The sequence below is a fragment of the Procambarus clarkii genome, chromosome 13, assembly GCF_040958095.1.
Source record: "Procambarus clarkii isolate CNS0578487 chromosome 13, FALCON_Pclarkii_2.0, whole genome shotgun sequence".
Lineage (NCBI taxonomy): Eukaryota > Metazoa > Arthropoda > Malacostraca > Decapoda > Cambaridae > Procambarus > Procambarus clarkii.
The window spans coordinates 14,122,277-14,136,843 of record NC_091162.1 but is presented as its reverse complement, the minus strand read 5'-3'; the positions used below and the strand labels follow the sequence as shown (position 1 = coordinate 14,136,843).

The 14,567-nt window shown below is 46.6% G+C and overlaps 1 protein-coding gene across 1 annotated transcript in view; it reads left to right on the top strand.

The window, feature by feature from the left end:
* Myo95E (Myosin 95E) overlaps positions 1–14,567 on the top strand; it is an 81,973-nt gene that overhangs the window by 64,300 nt on the left and 3,106 nt on the right. Inside the window, exons 16-25 of the mRNA XM_069323672.1 lie at positions 750–939; positions 1,058–1,274; positions 2,199–2,348; positions 6,295–6,366; positions 7,466–7,552; positions 10,799–10,930; positions 11,092–11,198; positions 11,788–11,923; positions 12,500–12,623; positions 12,964–13,180. Coding sequence (XP_069179773.1) covers positions 750–939; positions 1,058–1,274; positions 2,199–2,348; positions 6,295–6,366; positions 7,466–7,552; positions 10,799–10,930; positions 11,092–11,198; positions 11,788–11,923; positions 12,500–12,623; positions 12,964–13,180 — 1,432 coding nt within the window. The remainder of the gene's footprint in view (positions 1–749; positions 940–1,057; positions 1,275–2,198; positions 2,349–6,294; positions 6,367–7,465; positions 7,553–10,798; positions 10,931–11,091; positions 11,199–11,787; positions 11,924–12,499; positions 12,624–12,963; positions 13,181–14,567) is intronic.

The following is a 14,567-nucleotide window of genomic DNA, read 5'->3' as shown; positions in this document are numbered from 1 at the left end:
CATACACATAGAAAATTAAATGAAAATGAGTGACGTTTCGGGCTCTGCTGGATATAAAGCAAGTAATATTAGTTTCAGTTTCAAAGATAACATCTATTTTAAATTACAAAGTTCGTAAATTAGAAATTTCGAGTGGATGAGCATCAGCAATGTGTAGGATCATGTTATGAACAGGTCTATATGTATTACTGGTCAATACTGTCGCGTAATGTATTGTTTGGCGGCACAGTTGTGACCACAGATGTCGTCTTTAGCTGGTCTTTTAAGCCATCACCTCTAAAACCCATTGACTTACCAGTCACACAAGTCCTTTTTACCCCTGTGCAGACGAAGAGTCACAATAACGTGTCTGAAATATGTTGACCAAACCACACACTAGGAAAGAGAAGGGACGACGTCGGTTCGGTCCGTCCTGGACCATTGTCAAGTCGATTATGAGAATGGACTTCGACTTGAGAATGGTCCAGGACGGACCGAAACGTCGTCGTCCCTTCTCTTTCTAGTATGTGGTAGGGTCCTCCTACCCTCTTCTGGATCAACGTAATTTTTATTCTATCAAACCCAATCGTCAACATGTTCTTACGTTATCGTTACTCTCAAATAATAATGATAGTATTACCACCAGATCATATATAACTCTGACTCTCTCTCTCTCTCGTGCTACATAGCCTTCCCTGTTTGGTGCCTTCCTTTGATAATTAATTACTTACTCTCTCTCTCTCTCTCTCTCCTGACGGTGGGGGCCTCAGGTAACCCGCGGAGGGCGACGCTGAAGAGACCAGCCAGTGTGGCCAGCCAGGTGCTGATCTCAGTAGCGGCGCTGATGAGGACGCTACGCGCCAAGACGCCGCACCTCATAGCTTGCATCAAGCCCAACGAACTTAAACAGCCCAGAATCTTGGAGACCGCCCTCGTCCTCCACCAGATAAAGTACCTGGGGTATGTGTGCCTTAATATATATGTACCTCTTTAAGTGGTTTAATATACGCTTCTTCGTTCTCCATCACCACATCTCCGACACTGACCTAACCCCTTCATGCCTGTCTCCCCAACACAGGCTGGTGGAACAGGCGCGGGTGCGCTGCGAGGGATGGTCGTACAAAGCGACGCACGACGCCTTCCTGGCGCGGTACAGCATGCTGTCGTTGCACACGTGGCCCGCGTGGCGAGGGCCCGCCCTAGAGGGGTGCGCCCTCCTGCTGGCCGACCTCCCCCTCACACCTTCCCAGTACACCTTCGGCAGGAGCAAAGTCTTCATTAAGAGCCAGAGGGCGGTGAGTTCCCCCCCTCCCCCCACACACACACCTGACTCCTTCGTGTTGAGGCATATGTGTCTGTCACAGCTGGCATGGTTGCATGGAGGGGCGTAACTGTACACCTGTGAATGGGATTGTACACATCTGGATATGTAACTGCACGTCTCAATGTGATTGTATACCTGTGAGCGGGATTGTAATTGTGTGCCAATGAATGTTATTGTACACCAGTAAATGCGATTGTGCACATGTAAATGTAAACCATTTCTTAGATAGAGAAACTCCCTCTCCCTCTCTCTCTCTCCCTCCCTCTCCCTCTCCCTCTCTCTCTCTCTCTCTTCCTCTCCCTCTCCCTCTCCCTCTCTCTCTCTCTCTCTCTCTCTCTCTCTCTCTCCCTCTCCCTCCCTCTCCCTCTCCCTCCCTCTCCCTCTCCCTCCCTCTCCCTCTCCCTCTCCCTCTCTCTCCCTCTCTCTCCCTCTCCCTCTCTCTCCCTCTCTCTCTCTCTCTCTCTCTCTCTCTCTCTCTCTCTCTCTCTCTCTCTCTCTCTCTCTCTCTCTCTCTCTCTCTCTCTCTCTCTCTCTCTCTCTCTCTCTCTCCCTCTCCCTCTCCCTCTCTCTCCCTCTCTCTCTCCCTCTCCTTCTCCCTCTCCCTCTCCCTCTCCCTCTCCCTCTCCCTCTCTCTCTCTCTCTCTCTCTCTCTCTCTCTCTCTCTCTCTCTCTCTCTCTCTCTCTCTCTCTCTCTCTCTCTCTCTCTTTTTCTCTCTTTCTCTTTCTCTCTCTCTCTCTCTCTCTCTCTCTCTCTCTCTCTCTCTCTCTCTCTCTCTCTCTCTCTCTCTCTCTCTCTCTCTCTCTCTCTCTCTCTCTCTCTCTCTCTCTCTCCCTCCCTCCCTCCCTCCCCACTATCACAACCTGCTGACACTACAGGTCCAGTGTACCGTTACAGGTGCACGAGCTGGAAGAGTACCGTCGGGAGCGCCTAGAGGACCTGGCGGTGCTGGTACAGAAGACGTACCGTGGGTGGCACCAACTCACACGGTACCGCCTCATGAGAGCTGCCCAGATCACCATTGCTACCTCTTGGAGAAGTTGGAAGGTGCGTACCACTCCCACTGTACCACTTAGTTCACCCTAATATATGCTGCTGCTGCTGGCTTATGGTTGCTGATATTGTACCGTAATACTAGAGCTATGCATGTTGTACTCACACTGTACCGTTGTGCTGGCTTGTGAAGCTTTTATTTGCTGTACCTCTGTGTACCGGCATGCTTGTACCTCTAGTGTCAAAGAATAAATTGTAAAAATTAAGATTGTCCAGCTTAGGCTACTATATTTTAGGCGTTTGGTGTAGTTAATGAAGCAATCGTATTGTGCCTTGGTGTTATCTTGGAGAACAGTTATGTTCTTATAGATGGGCCTTGATGCTATCTTGGAGAACTGTTGCGTTGTTATAGATTGGCCTTGATGTTATCTTGAAGAACTGTTATGTTCTTATAGTGGGGCCTTGATGCTATAATGGATATATTTTCACGAATATTGATACAGTCGAGAGGTAATAGTCCACTCACTTTCCCTTAAATAACATATGTCACTCACTAGTACAGGAATTACGAGTACCGGGAGTGCTGTAATCTAGAAGAGTACAGTTGGTTACATCTAACTACAGGTCTATTTGCTGATAAATCATTCAGATGGGTAATTAGGTATATTTGAGGAAATTGGTTGAGACAGTAAATTTTGTCATTATTATTTTCGCCTTTATTGCTAAAACTAATCAAGATTCTATTCAAGGTGGCGTTTGTGTGTTTGTTTGTTTAACTGTGATCATTGATTTTCATTATTTAACTCATTTTAAATATAGCTAAAGTTCCCATAGTCTTTGTTCCACACTGGTTCATCCTGGAGACTAATCCACCCATCTACCTATCTACTGTCCCATAGTCTTTGTTCCACACTGGTTCATCCTGGAGACTAATCCACCCATCTACCTATCTACTGTCCCATAGTCTTTGTTCCACACTGGTTCATCCTGGAGACTAATCCACCCATCTACCCATCTACTGTCCCATAGTCTTTGTTCCACACTGGTTCATCCTGGAGACTAATCCACCCATCTACCTATCTACTGTCTACTCATATTCTCCGCGATTTGGAAATAGGTATATTTCCTGTTGCTTTCTACATCATTTATTCAATAATTTGAAGTGTTTGGCTTCATCTACCACAAAAATTGTTTAGTCTTAACAATTTTTACTTAACAACCTAAAAATTGTTTAGTCTTTAGTTGATTTGTTTAGTCTTAACAGCAAGAAGGTGGCACTGTATTAGTGGTTATATTCAGTACATTACATTGTGTATTTTTATATATCCAGACACTAGTTCATATCTCACTCACTTGGAACATTTTGTTCCCAGTAGCTGACTTTAAAACAACAAAGTCTAGCAGCATAATGTTGTTGTTGTTAAAGATTTGCTACTTGGAACAAAAAGTCATAAGCAGCACGGGCTATGGTGTATTGTTGGTAGGGCCAGCCAGAAAGGGTGGTATTGTTGGTAGGGCCAGCCAGGAAGGATGGTATTGTTGGTAGGGCCAGCCAGAAAGGGTAGTATTGTTGGTAGGGCCAGCCAGGAAGGATGGTATTGTTGGTAGAGCCAGCCAGAAAGGGTAGTATTGTTGGTAGGGCCAGCCAGGAAGGATGGTATTGTTGGTAGGGCCAGCCAGGAAGGGTGGTATTGTTGGTAGGGCCAGCCAGGAAGGATGGTATTGTTGGTAGGGCCAGCCAGAAAGGGTAGTATTGTTGGTAGGGCCAGCCAGGAAGGATGGTATTGTTGGTAGGGGCCAGCCAGGAAGGATGGTATTGTTGGTAGGGCCAGCCAGAAAGGGTGGTATTGTTGGTAGGGCCAGCCAGGAAGGATGGTATTGTTGGTAGGGCCAGCCAGAAAGGGTAGTATTGTTGGTAGGGCCAGCCAGGAAGGATGGTATTGTTGGTAGGGCCAGCCAGAAAGGGTGGTATTGTTGGTAGGGCCAGCCAGGAAGGATGGTATTGTTGGTAGGGCCAGCCAGAAAGGGTAGTATTGTTGGTAGGGCCAGCCAGGAAGGATGGTACAGTGTGGGTGTGGCAGGGAAGGTGGTGGGGGCCATCTTGGGAATGTGATAAGCATTAAACCTCCACAGTTGAGGCCACCGTATCAAGCTTTCTGATACTGAGAACAATGAGATTATTACCCTTCTCTTGGAACTGAGATAAGGCCGGAGTGCGCGAGGGAGTTTTTATTATTATTAATATAATATAATATAATTAATGGAAGAATAGTTTCTTCCACAGATGTGGCTACATATTTACAGTGCTAACCAGCATATAGACATTTTCTTCTGTCCTCTGTGGACAGGGTTAGAGATCTGTTAAACATATAGTTCAATGATTTATTTAACAATTAACAACAGAAGGTGATTGTAGTGCTTTTTAAAATGTTAATCTAACCTACATACATATAAACATAAATACATAGATTTACGTCTGTTCTACATGAACAGTGTTCGAGGTATCTTTTACAGTGTCATAATGTGCATTTACAAAGGTAAAATGGAATTCTGACCAGCTAACACATACATATATTTATACTGTATATGTACACCTATATATTTATGCCTCTCCTACTTTGACTATCCTTAGAGGCTTAGACTATCATTTTAAAGAAAATAGGCTTTTGGGTTTAACAGAGAAAACGAGTTTACCATAGACGTTTTATATTTTAAAACATCTATTTATAATGCAAAACAGTTATAACATGAGAATATTCTCTGTTTAGCATAAAGGCTCACTTGCCAGTCTACAAGTAGACTATTATAGGAAGCATAATATGCTTTTGGACCATCACAACTATCTATATAACTATCCAGGTGGAGTGAGACGGGGGGGGGGAGTGTCTAGATGTAATCAGTTTACCTTGAAAACGGGCTATATTAATCACGCCCCACACCCAACTGGGCGGCAGCTTTACAATCATGTGCATATATAACCTTCAGAAAGCAAACTTGATATATTTGGCTAAGATTTCTGGTAGTATATCATTTTAAATGAAGTAATTCAACATTTCTTGAACATTTGTAATAAAGTTGTCTGTGACTTCTACATTATGAATCTGAGTCTAGCATCTAGGTCGGCGGGGACATAGAAAACGCAAATTATGGTGGAAATGTAGCAGAGTGGTGATGGTTTAAAAGTTTTATGTAAATTTTCGATTATTTAAATACTTATTTATATTTATTATATGCAGTGAAAGTTGTCATATGGTATTGATATATCTTGTATGACCGTTTTAATAAAGAATGCAAAAATTTGTGTATGTTTAGAACTTAATCCTTTTTGTTCCGGACGATCATGGCTTGTGATGACTTATAACAGGCTGTGAAGAGAGTCATTCAAAGTAACAGTATGTTAATATAAGACTTTAGGGAGACTCGCGTAGGTTGAGAGTGGGGAATGCCTTTGATAGGCAACTCTAGGACGAGTTATGTAATTTCAGGCATTGACTGTTCTCTCTTATCGTATATATATATATATATTTTAAATTACATATTGGGTATATAAGCATTAACGGCTTCTAATTTATTCCGCATATATATGGCGCTAGCAGTGAAGGAGATATTTGCGATATCTCTTGTGACTCATTTGTGTCAAGTTCCTATCTCTGTCCCTTCGTTCTCATCTTCCAAACGCTGATCATTATTTTTTTGTACTTTGTCAATAACGTTTAGAATCATATATGTCGTTACCATGTTCTCCTCGTTCTTTCTCGCCGTTCTTACGTCTCGGTCGCCTTAGCTCGGTATCTTTTGAGACTTTTATAAATTTGTTTTGGGCATTCTTGTATTAGATGTGTGTGTGTGTGTGTCCATCACATTTCCTATGAGAGTTGCACACAAGCATGTCGCCTTCCACCCTGCATGATAATGCATGCTGCTGCTGTTGTTGTTGCAGAGGTGTTGCACGCCTTTGCTGTGCATGTTGCTGACTTTGGTTGTTATCTTGCATGTGCAGCTGAAGCAGGTGCAGCAGGAGAGCGACTCGTCTCAGCCTCTCAACGTCAAGGGATGGAACTTCTTCATGCTGGTATGTGCCTGACCCTCTCCGTTACACCTTGGAGTGGTATCCCAGGGACACTGGTGTTAACAACCTGTCCTCTTACAAATCACGTTGGGCCGTTTAGCGTTTTCCAACAAAATTAAAAATAAATTTTAGATTTTTTTTCCCAAAAAACAGTAAGTTAAGGGTCCTCTGGTAGGTTAGGAGGACAGGAAGTTCTCCTAAAGTTTCAAAACGTCATGAAAACCGTTAATTGAATGTTTCCTCTCCTAACTTAACCGCGTAAGCCGGAGGATTCAAACAGAAAACGGACAATACATCACTTTCGTGAGCCGATTTCATTTCAAATTACGTCCATTTTTGGCCATGGCGCATACCAGCGAAAAGCGATGTTATTTTTAAGAGGACGGGTTGAATCGTGTGGCGAATGTGCGTCTGGCGGAGCGTCAAAGCTATGGTGGTGGAGGCAAGTGTGTGGCGAAAGTGCGCTTGTGGCTAACACTTTGAATAGTGAATGATGTATATACTTACACACACACACACACACACGCACACACACACACGCACACACACACACACACACACACACACACACACACACACACACACACACACACTCAGCATGCAAGTGTACCGTATTAGTGGACTGTCAGCATGTAAGTGTACCATATTAGTGGACTGTCAGCATGCAAGTGTACCATATTAGTGGACTGTCAGCATGTAAGTGTACCATATTAGTGGACTGTCAGCATGCAAGTGTACCGTATTAGTGGACTGTCAGCATGTAAGTGTACCGTATTAGTGGACTGTCAGCATGCAAGTGTACCATATTAGTGGACTGTCAGCATGCAAGTGTACCATATTAGTGGACTGTCAGCATGTAAGTGTACCATATTAGTGGACTGTCAGCATGTAAGTGTACCATATTAGTGGACTGTCAGCATGCAAGTGTACCATATTAGTGGACTGTCAGCATGCAAGTGTACCGTATTAATGGACTGTCAGCACTTCAGTGCAACGTATCAGTACCATCATTGTACCATTAGTGTTGTACTCACTGCACATAAGGGGGGGATGAGGTTACCCCACTGTACCATAACGATAAAATTGTACCTTCTCCTGACAGGCGAGAGAGGAGTACCGTCAGCTGAAGTACCGGAGGAAGGTGGAGTGGGCAGCAACTATCATCAAGATGGCCTATCTTAACTACCAGGTACTGTACCCCTCCCTCTCTCTCCTTCTTAACCTGTACCGTGAACTGCTGTACCCTCACTGTTGATTGGCTGGCATCTTGCCCTCTGTACCTTCACTACAGGTACCGTGACCCCTGTACCTTCACTACAGGTACCGTGACTCCTGTATCGGCACTCTTGATTGGTACCGTGACCCCTGTATCGTCACTCTTGATTGGTACCGTGACTCCTGTACCGTCACTCTTGATTGGTACCGTGACCCCTGTACCGTCACTCTTGATTGGTACCGTGATCCCTGTATCGTCACTCTTGATTGGTACCGTGACCCCTGTACCGTCACTCTTGATTGGTACCGTGACCCCTGTACCGTCACTCTTGATTGGTACCGTGATCCCTGTATCGTCACTCTTGATTGGTACCGTGACCCCTGTACCGTCACTCTTGATTGGTACCGTGACCCCTGTACCGTCAATTTTTACATGTACCGTACTCCTGTATCATTGTTAAAAGGCACCCACTGTATCTTCACCGTTAGCAGGCACTGTAGACTGTACCCGTACACTGTTAATAGGTACCATGTACCTTGCTCTGTACCCCACACACTCTTAACCTGGTGAACATGCGATGTACCTTGTACCGTGGTGGTGCACTTTGCAGCTGGATCGACGTCGACTTTATTGTACCTTACATATATATATATGTATCATTATATTTGCACTTTACCATTATAATTTACGGTACCGTGTACCCCGAGCCATCAGTGTGTGTGTGGACCTTTGCCTGTAGCAAAGCCACTTGATTGTCACTTAAGGACGCTGGGCTCCATCATTTATCCAAAGGGTTATATAACCCTCTTGAGCCAAAGAGCTCATTCCCCTCCGGTTTTATGGTTCCTGTCCGCGGCGGTTCTAGCAGCGTTGCAATTCTCTAGAGCTTTTGAGCTCTGTGGCTCTGTTGTGTCGCAGAGCTCTGTCCCCTCTGGTTTGAGCTGCGTTTGGGTGCAACTTGTTCTCCTACAAAGAACGTCGCATTTAGACCGTATGCGTTACACAAGGGCAACAAATTATCGTCAAGTGGTCCGAACACCGATGAAGTGATTCGAACGGTAGGTACAATGGTCCGAACGGGGGGTACAATGGTCCGAACGGGGGGTACAATGGTCCGAACGGGGGGTACAATGGTCCGAACGGGGGGTACAATGGTCCGAACGGGGGGTACAATGGTCCGAACGGGGGGTACAATGGTCCGAACGGGGGGTACAATGGTCCGAACGGGGGGTACAATGGGGAGAGAGAGAGAGAGCGCACGCGAGAGAGAGAGAGCGCGCGCGAGAGAGAGAGAGTGCGCGCGAGAGAGAGAGCGCGCGCGCGAGAGAGAGAGAGCACGCGCGCGAGAGAGAGAGCACGTGCGCGAGAGAGAGAGAGTGCGCGCGAGAGAGAGAGAGAGAGCGCGCGCGAGAGAGAGAGAGCGCGCGAGAGAGAGAGAGCGCGCGCGAGAGAGAGAGAGAGCGCGCGCGCGAGAGAGAGAGAGAGAGCGCGCGAGAGAGAGAGACAGCGCGCACGCGCGCGAGAGAGAGAGAGAGAGAGAGCGCGAGAGAGAGAGAGAGCGCGCGAGAGAGAGAGAGAGCGCGCGCGAGAGAGAGAGAGAGCGCGCGAGAGAGAGAGAGCGCGCGCGAGAGAGAGTGCGCGCGAGAGAGAGAGAGCGCGCGCGCGAGAGAGAGAGCGCGCGCGCGCGAGAGAGAGAGAGCGCGCGCGAGAGAGAGAGAGAGCGCGCGAGAGAGAGAGAGAGCGCGCGAGAGAGAGAGAGCGCGCGCGCGCGAGAGAGAGAGAGCGCGCGCGCGAGAGAGAGAGAGAGAGAGCGCGCGCAAGAGAGAGAGAGCGCGCGCGAGAGAGAGAGAGAGAGCGCGCGCGCGAGAGAGAGAGAGAGAGAGCGCGCGTGCGAGAGAGAGAGAGAGAGAGATCGCGCGCGCGAGAGAGAGAGAGAGAGAGCGCGGTGCGCGCGAGAGAGAGAGAGCGCGCGCGCGAGAGAGAGAGAGAGCGCGCGCGCGCGAGAGAGAGAGAGAGAGAGTGCGCGCGCGCACGCGAGAGAGAGAGAGAGAGAGAGAGAGAGAGAGAGAGAGAGAGAGAGAGAGAGAGAGAGAGAGAGAGAGAGAGAGAGAGAGAGAGAGAGAGAGCGCGCGAGAGAGAGAGAGAGCGCGCGCGCGAGAGAGAGAGAGTGCGCGCGCGAGAGAGAGAGAGAGAGAGCGCGAGAGAGAGAGAGAGAGCGCGAGAGAGAGAGAGAGAGAGAGAGAGAGAGAGAGAGAGAGAGAGAGAGAGGGAGAGAGAGAGAGAGAGAGAGAGAGAGAGAGAGAGAGAGAAAGCGCGAGAGAGAGAGAGAGAGAGAGAGAGAGAGAGAGAGAGAGAGAGAGAGAGAGAGAGAGAGAGAGAGAAAGGGACTTCTGGCGCGTGTTTTGTGGTCGTGGTTCGAGAAGCACGCAACTGCATTGCCGTTGAAGTTCAAGATGTTCGGTAGGCGGAACCCGGAGCTGGAGCCTGCAAGCTCATCTAGGTGAGTACATCCAGGTGAGTACATTAGGTGTATGCATCTAGGTGAGTACATTTAGGCTAGTGCATCTAGGCTAGTACATCTAGATGGGTACATGTAAATGAGTACATCTAGGTTAGTACATATAGGAGAGTACATATATATGAGTACATCTAGGTTAGTACATATAGGAGAGTACATATATATAAGTACATCTAGGTTAGTACATAAAAGAGAGTACATATATATGAGAACATCTAAGTTAGTACATAAAGGAGAGTGCATATAGGAAAGTACAAGTAGGGGGGGTACATGAAGACGAGTACCAAAGCCAATACGGTCACCATCACCACCATCACCATCACCATCACCACTATCATCACCATCATCACCATCATCATCACCACCATCACCATCATCACCATCACCATCAATAACGCCACAATTGACCACACTAACCTCATTAGAGTCACCATATTGACCAGTAACTCACCGGTCACCATATTGACCAGGAGTACCTGTACCATCACACATGGTCTCACCATCGCCAACATTATATCACCACTCTCACCATCGCCAACATTCGCGGTATATCACCATGTCTAAGTTCAAGTTCAAGTATGTTCATTGAGACAAGAAAAAATACATCTCAAAGGGATAGAGTAGCTTAGGCTATTTCTACCCCCCCCCCCTCCATCCCTTTATCATGTCTAGCCATTAACGTGTGGCTGCCTCTCCCTCAGCGTTGGAGGTTCCTGATGGTGGTGTTGGCGGAGATGCCCAACGAGTCCCCGGTGTCCACGTGCTGGCCTCCGGCCTCCCCATCTCTGGTGGAGGTCAGCTCCCTCCTGCGACGTCTCCACCACAAGTGGAGGGTAAGTGTGTTGGTGGGGGTGTGTTGGTGGGAGGGTGGGAGGGGTGTGTGTGTTGGTGGGGTGTGTTGGTGGGGAGGTGTAGGTGGGGGTGAGCTAATGAGAGATAATTTGGTGACTGACCCCATACTGTGTCTGGCACTGACCCCATATATCTCCTACAGTGCCACCGTTACCGGCTGCAGTTCGACCAGACAGCAAGGAACAGGATGAGGGAGAAAGTGACCGCTTCCATCATCTTCAAGGACAGGAAAGCCTCCTACTCCAAGAGGTACAGGTCATCCTCCACCTTCCCCTTCTTCAAGTCCTTCCCCTTCTTCCCCCTCCTTGAACCTCCTTCCCTCCTTCCTCCTTCAGGCTCAGTATCAGTATAATCCTGGCCACATAAAATCGGTATCCGAAGAGCAAGAATTAAGTACCAATAGTCTTAAAAATCTTTCGGAAAGCTGTACAATCACCTGAGTGCTCTGTTTTTTAATTTGTTTAGCTTACAAGTGCAAATCTTGGATTGCAACCAGACTAATATTAAATTAATAATGTTTCTGGGGGCAGTGGTGGACCCGACCCGCCCTTCTTCACTCTTAAAATGTGCCCTACTCACCTCCTATTTCTCGCCATCTACCCAAGTTCTGCCCCTTCTGGGCCCCTCTTTCCTTCCTCTCTTCCTCTCGGTTCTCCTTCTCACGTCATCCCCAATTGTTTTGGTGTTGGTGTCAAGGCCCATCACCTTCTGTAGGGTTATTAAGGCCGCCACTAATGCTCCCTGACCAACCAGCGAGTATTCTATAATCCCTCATCCATATATCATCACCCTTGATCTACAAGCCGTTACTAATGACACGGGTCGCACCCTCCTTCAGCGTGTCGCACCCGTTCCTGGGAGACTACGTCAGACTCCGGCAGAACGCCCAGTGGAAGAAGCTGGCGGCGGAGACCAACGACCAGTATGTCGTCTTCGCCGACATCGTCAACAAGATCACCCGCTCTGCTGGCAAGGTCAGGCCGGGGGTGCTTGACAACCCCCTTGGCACGCACGGCTTGGCTATAGGCTGTTTATGTAAGGCTTGGGTAGGGGAGTGTGTGTGGGGGCATGGCTAGGGCGGCTTGTGTAGGGTTTGGGTAGAGGAGCTTATGTAGGGCTTGATAAGGGTATTTATGTAGGACTTGGCATGGGGGGCTTATGAAGAACTTGTCTCTGGTGGTAATGGTTCTCTTGTGGAATGGCTGGGTTTAAAAAGTATTACAACAAACTGAAACCTTCCCAGGCCTAGTATAGCACACAAATACACTATATTAGACTTAAGATAGCGTATATTAGGCCTAGAATGGTTTGTATAAGTTAGTTTTATACTTATTCATTTGTGTAGTGTGCCATTTGATCTAATTCAATGACACAAGGTGAACATTTTTGGATTCAACTGCCCATTTTTGTACTTTTGACCAAATGGTTATTATAATTACTGTCCCTAATGGATAATTGGCTTTGAGGTAATTGTATTCTGGGTTAATTGATGTGTACATATAAATGGAAGTATAGATGTGAGCTCTATCGCGAGGCTTTGTGGTTGGCAGTTCGTGCCGATCTTGCTGGCCGTGTCGACCAACTCCCTGCTGGTGCTGGACCAGCGGACCCTGCAGGTCAAGTATCGCATCCCTGCCCTCGAGATCCAGAGCATCTCCCTCTCTCCCTACATGGGTAAGTCCCCTCGTCTCACTCTCTCCCTACGTGGGTAAGTCCCCCTCGTCTCCCTCTCTCCCTACATGGGTAAGTCCCTCACCTCACTAGCTGAATAAGTCCCTCATCTTACTAGCTGAGTAATTCCGTACTCCCTCTAGCTGAAAGAGTCTGCCTCCCCTTAGCCAAGTAAGTCGTCCTTTCTCAACTAAGTTCTCCTCTGCCAACCACGTTCTCCTCCCCTACACTGCGCCTCAGCATCGAACTTTACCACTAGATAAGTCTCCGTCTTAACCAACCTTAGCAGAGCCGCCGTCACACGCTGACGCGATCTGAGTGTCTCAACCTTTCTTTCTTCCAGACGACATCGCTGTGCTCCACGTCAAGCCGCCCTCTCCCACCGCTGACCTTACCGGCTCGCAGAACCTTAACCCCGGCTGCCTCTTCGGGTCGGACGAGGTCAAACGCAAGGGCGACCTGGTGCTCCAGACGGGTCACGTGATCGAGGTGGTCACTAAGCTCTTTCTGGTGGTGCAAAACGCCGCCGGCAAGCCGCCAGATGTCAACATATCCACCGAGTGAGTTCGATGCTCCCTCGGGTTGAGAGTTTGAGAACGAGGAGTGCAGGTCTTGGCTTGTTGTTCTGAGAGTATTATTATTACACTGTTGGCACTGATGGCACTCGCCCCAGGTCCGAGCGTTGGCTCTGATGGCACTCGCACCAGCTCCGAGCGTTGGCTCTGATGGCACTCGCCCCAGGTCCGAGCATTGGCACTGATGGCACTCGCCCCAGGTCCGAGCGTTGGCACTGATGACTTGCACAGTATTCACTATGTAAAGTGTTCACTATAAAGCATTTACTATATAAAATATTCATTCTAAATTATTCACTCTGAAAAGCGTTCACACTGTTGAACGAAACTCTTGTGAAACGAAATCCACAGAGACACAAATATCCTTATCAAAGGTCTTGTGTTCATTTATGATATCATACAAATGTACACACATGAGAGAGGTAAACACACACATATCGTAACCTGTAACTAATGTGCTGTTGATTTAGTCAAAGTCTCTGCCATCGCTGATAAATACCGAGTCAGATATGACTGCAGTGGCATATATATGTGGCTATGACGTCATAGAGGTGACTATGACGCCATAGAGGTGACTGTGACGCCATAGAGGTGACTGTGACGCCATAGAGGAGACTGTACTCACCTAATCCTAATGTGACGCCATAGAGGTGACTATGACGCCATAGAGACGCCTATGACTTCATAAGTACCATTCTGACGTGGGTCAGATACCGTATAATGAACCAACTGTTGTACTTCTTCGTTAAAGACTGTTATATATATATATATATATATATATATATATATATATATATATATATATATATATATATATATATATATATATATATATATATATATATATATATATATATATATATATATATATGTCGTACCTAGTAGCCAGAACGCACTTCTCAGCCTACTATTCAAGGCCCGATTTGCCTAATAAGCCAAGTTTTCCTGAATTAATATATTTTCTCAAATTTTTTCTTATGAAATGATGAAGCTACCCATTTCATTATGTATGAGGTCATTTATTTTTTATTGGAGTTAAAATTAACGTAGATATATGGCCGAACCTAACCAACCCTACCTAACCTAACCTAACCTATCTTTATAGGTTAGGTTAGGTTAGGTAGCCAAAAAAGTTAGGTTAGGTTAGGTTAGGTAGGTTAGGTAGTCGAAAAACAATTAATTCATGAAAACTTGGCTTATTAGGCAAATCGGGCCATGAATAGTAGGCTGATAAGTGCGTTCTGGCTACTAGGTACGACATATATATATATATATATATATATATATATATATATATATATATATATATATATATATATATATATATATATATATATATATATATATATATATAATACCAATAACGGACTTA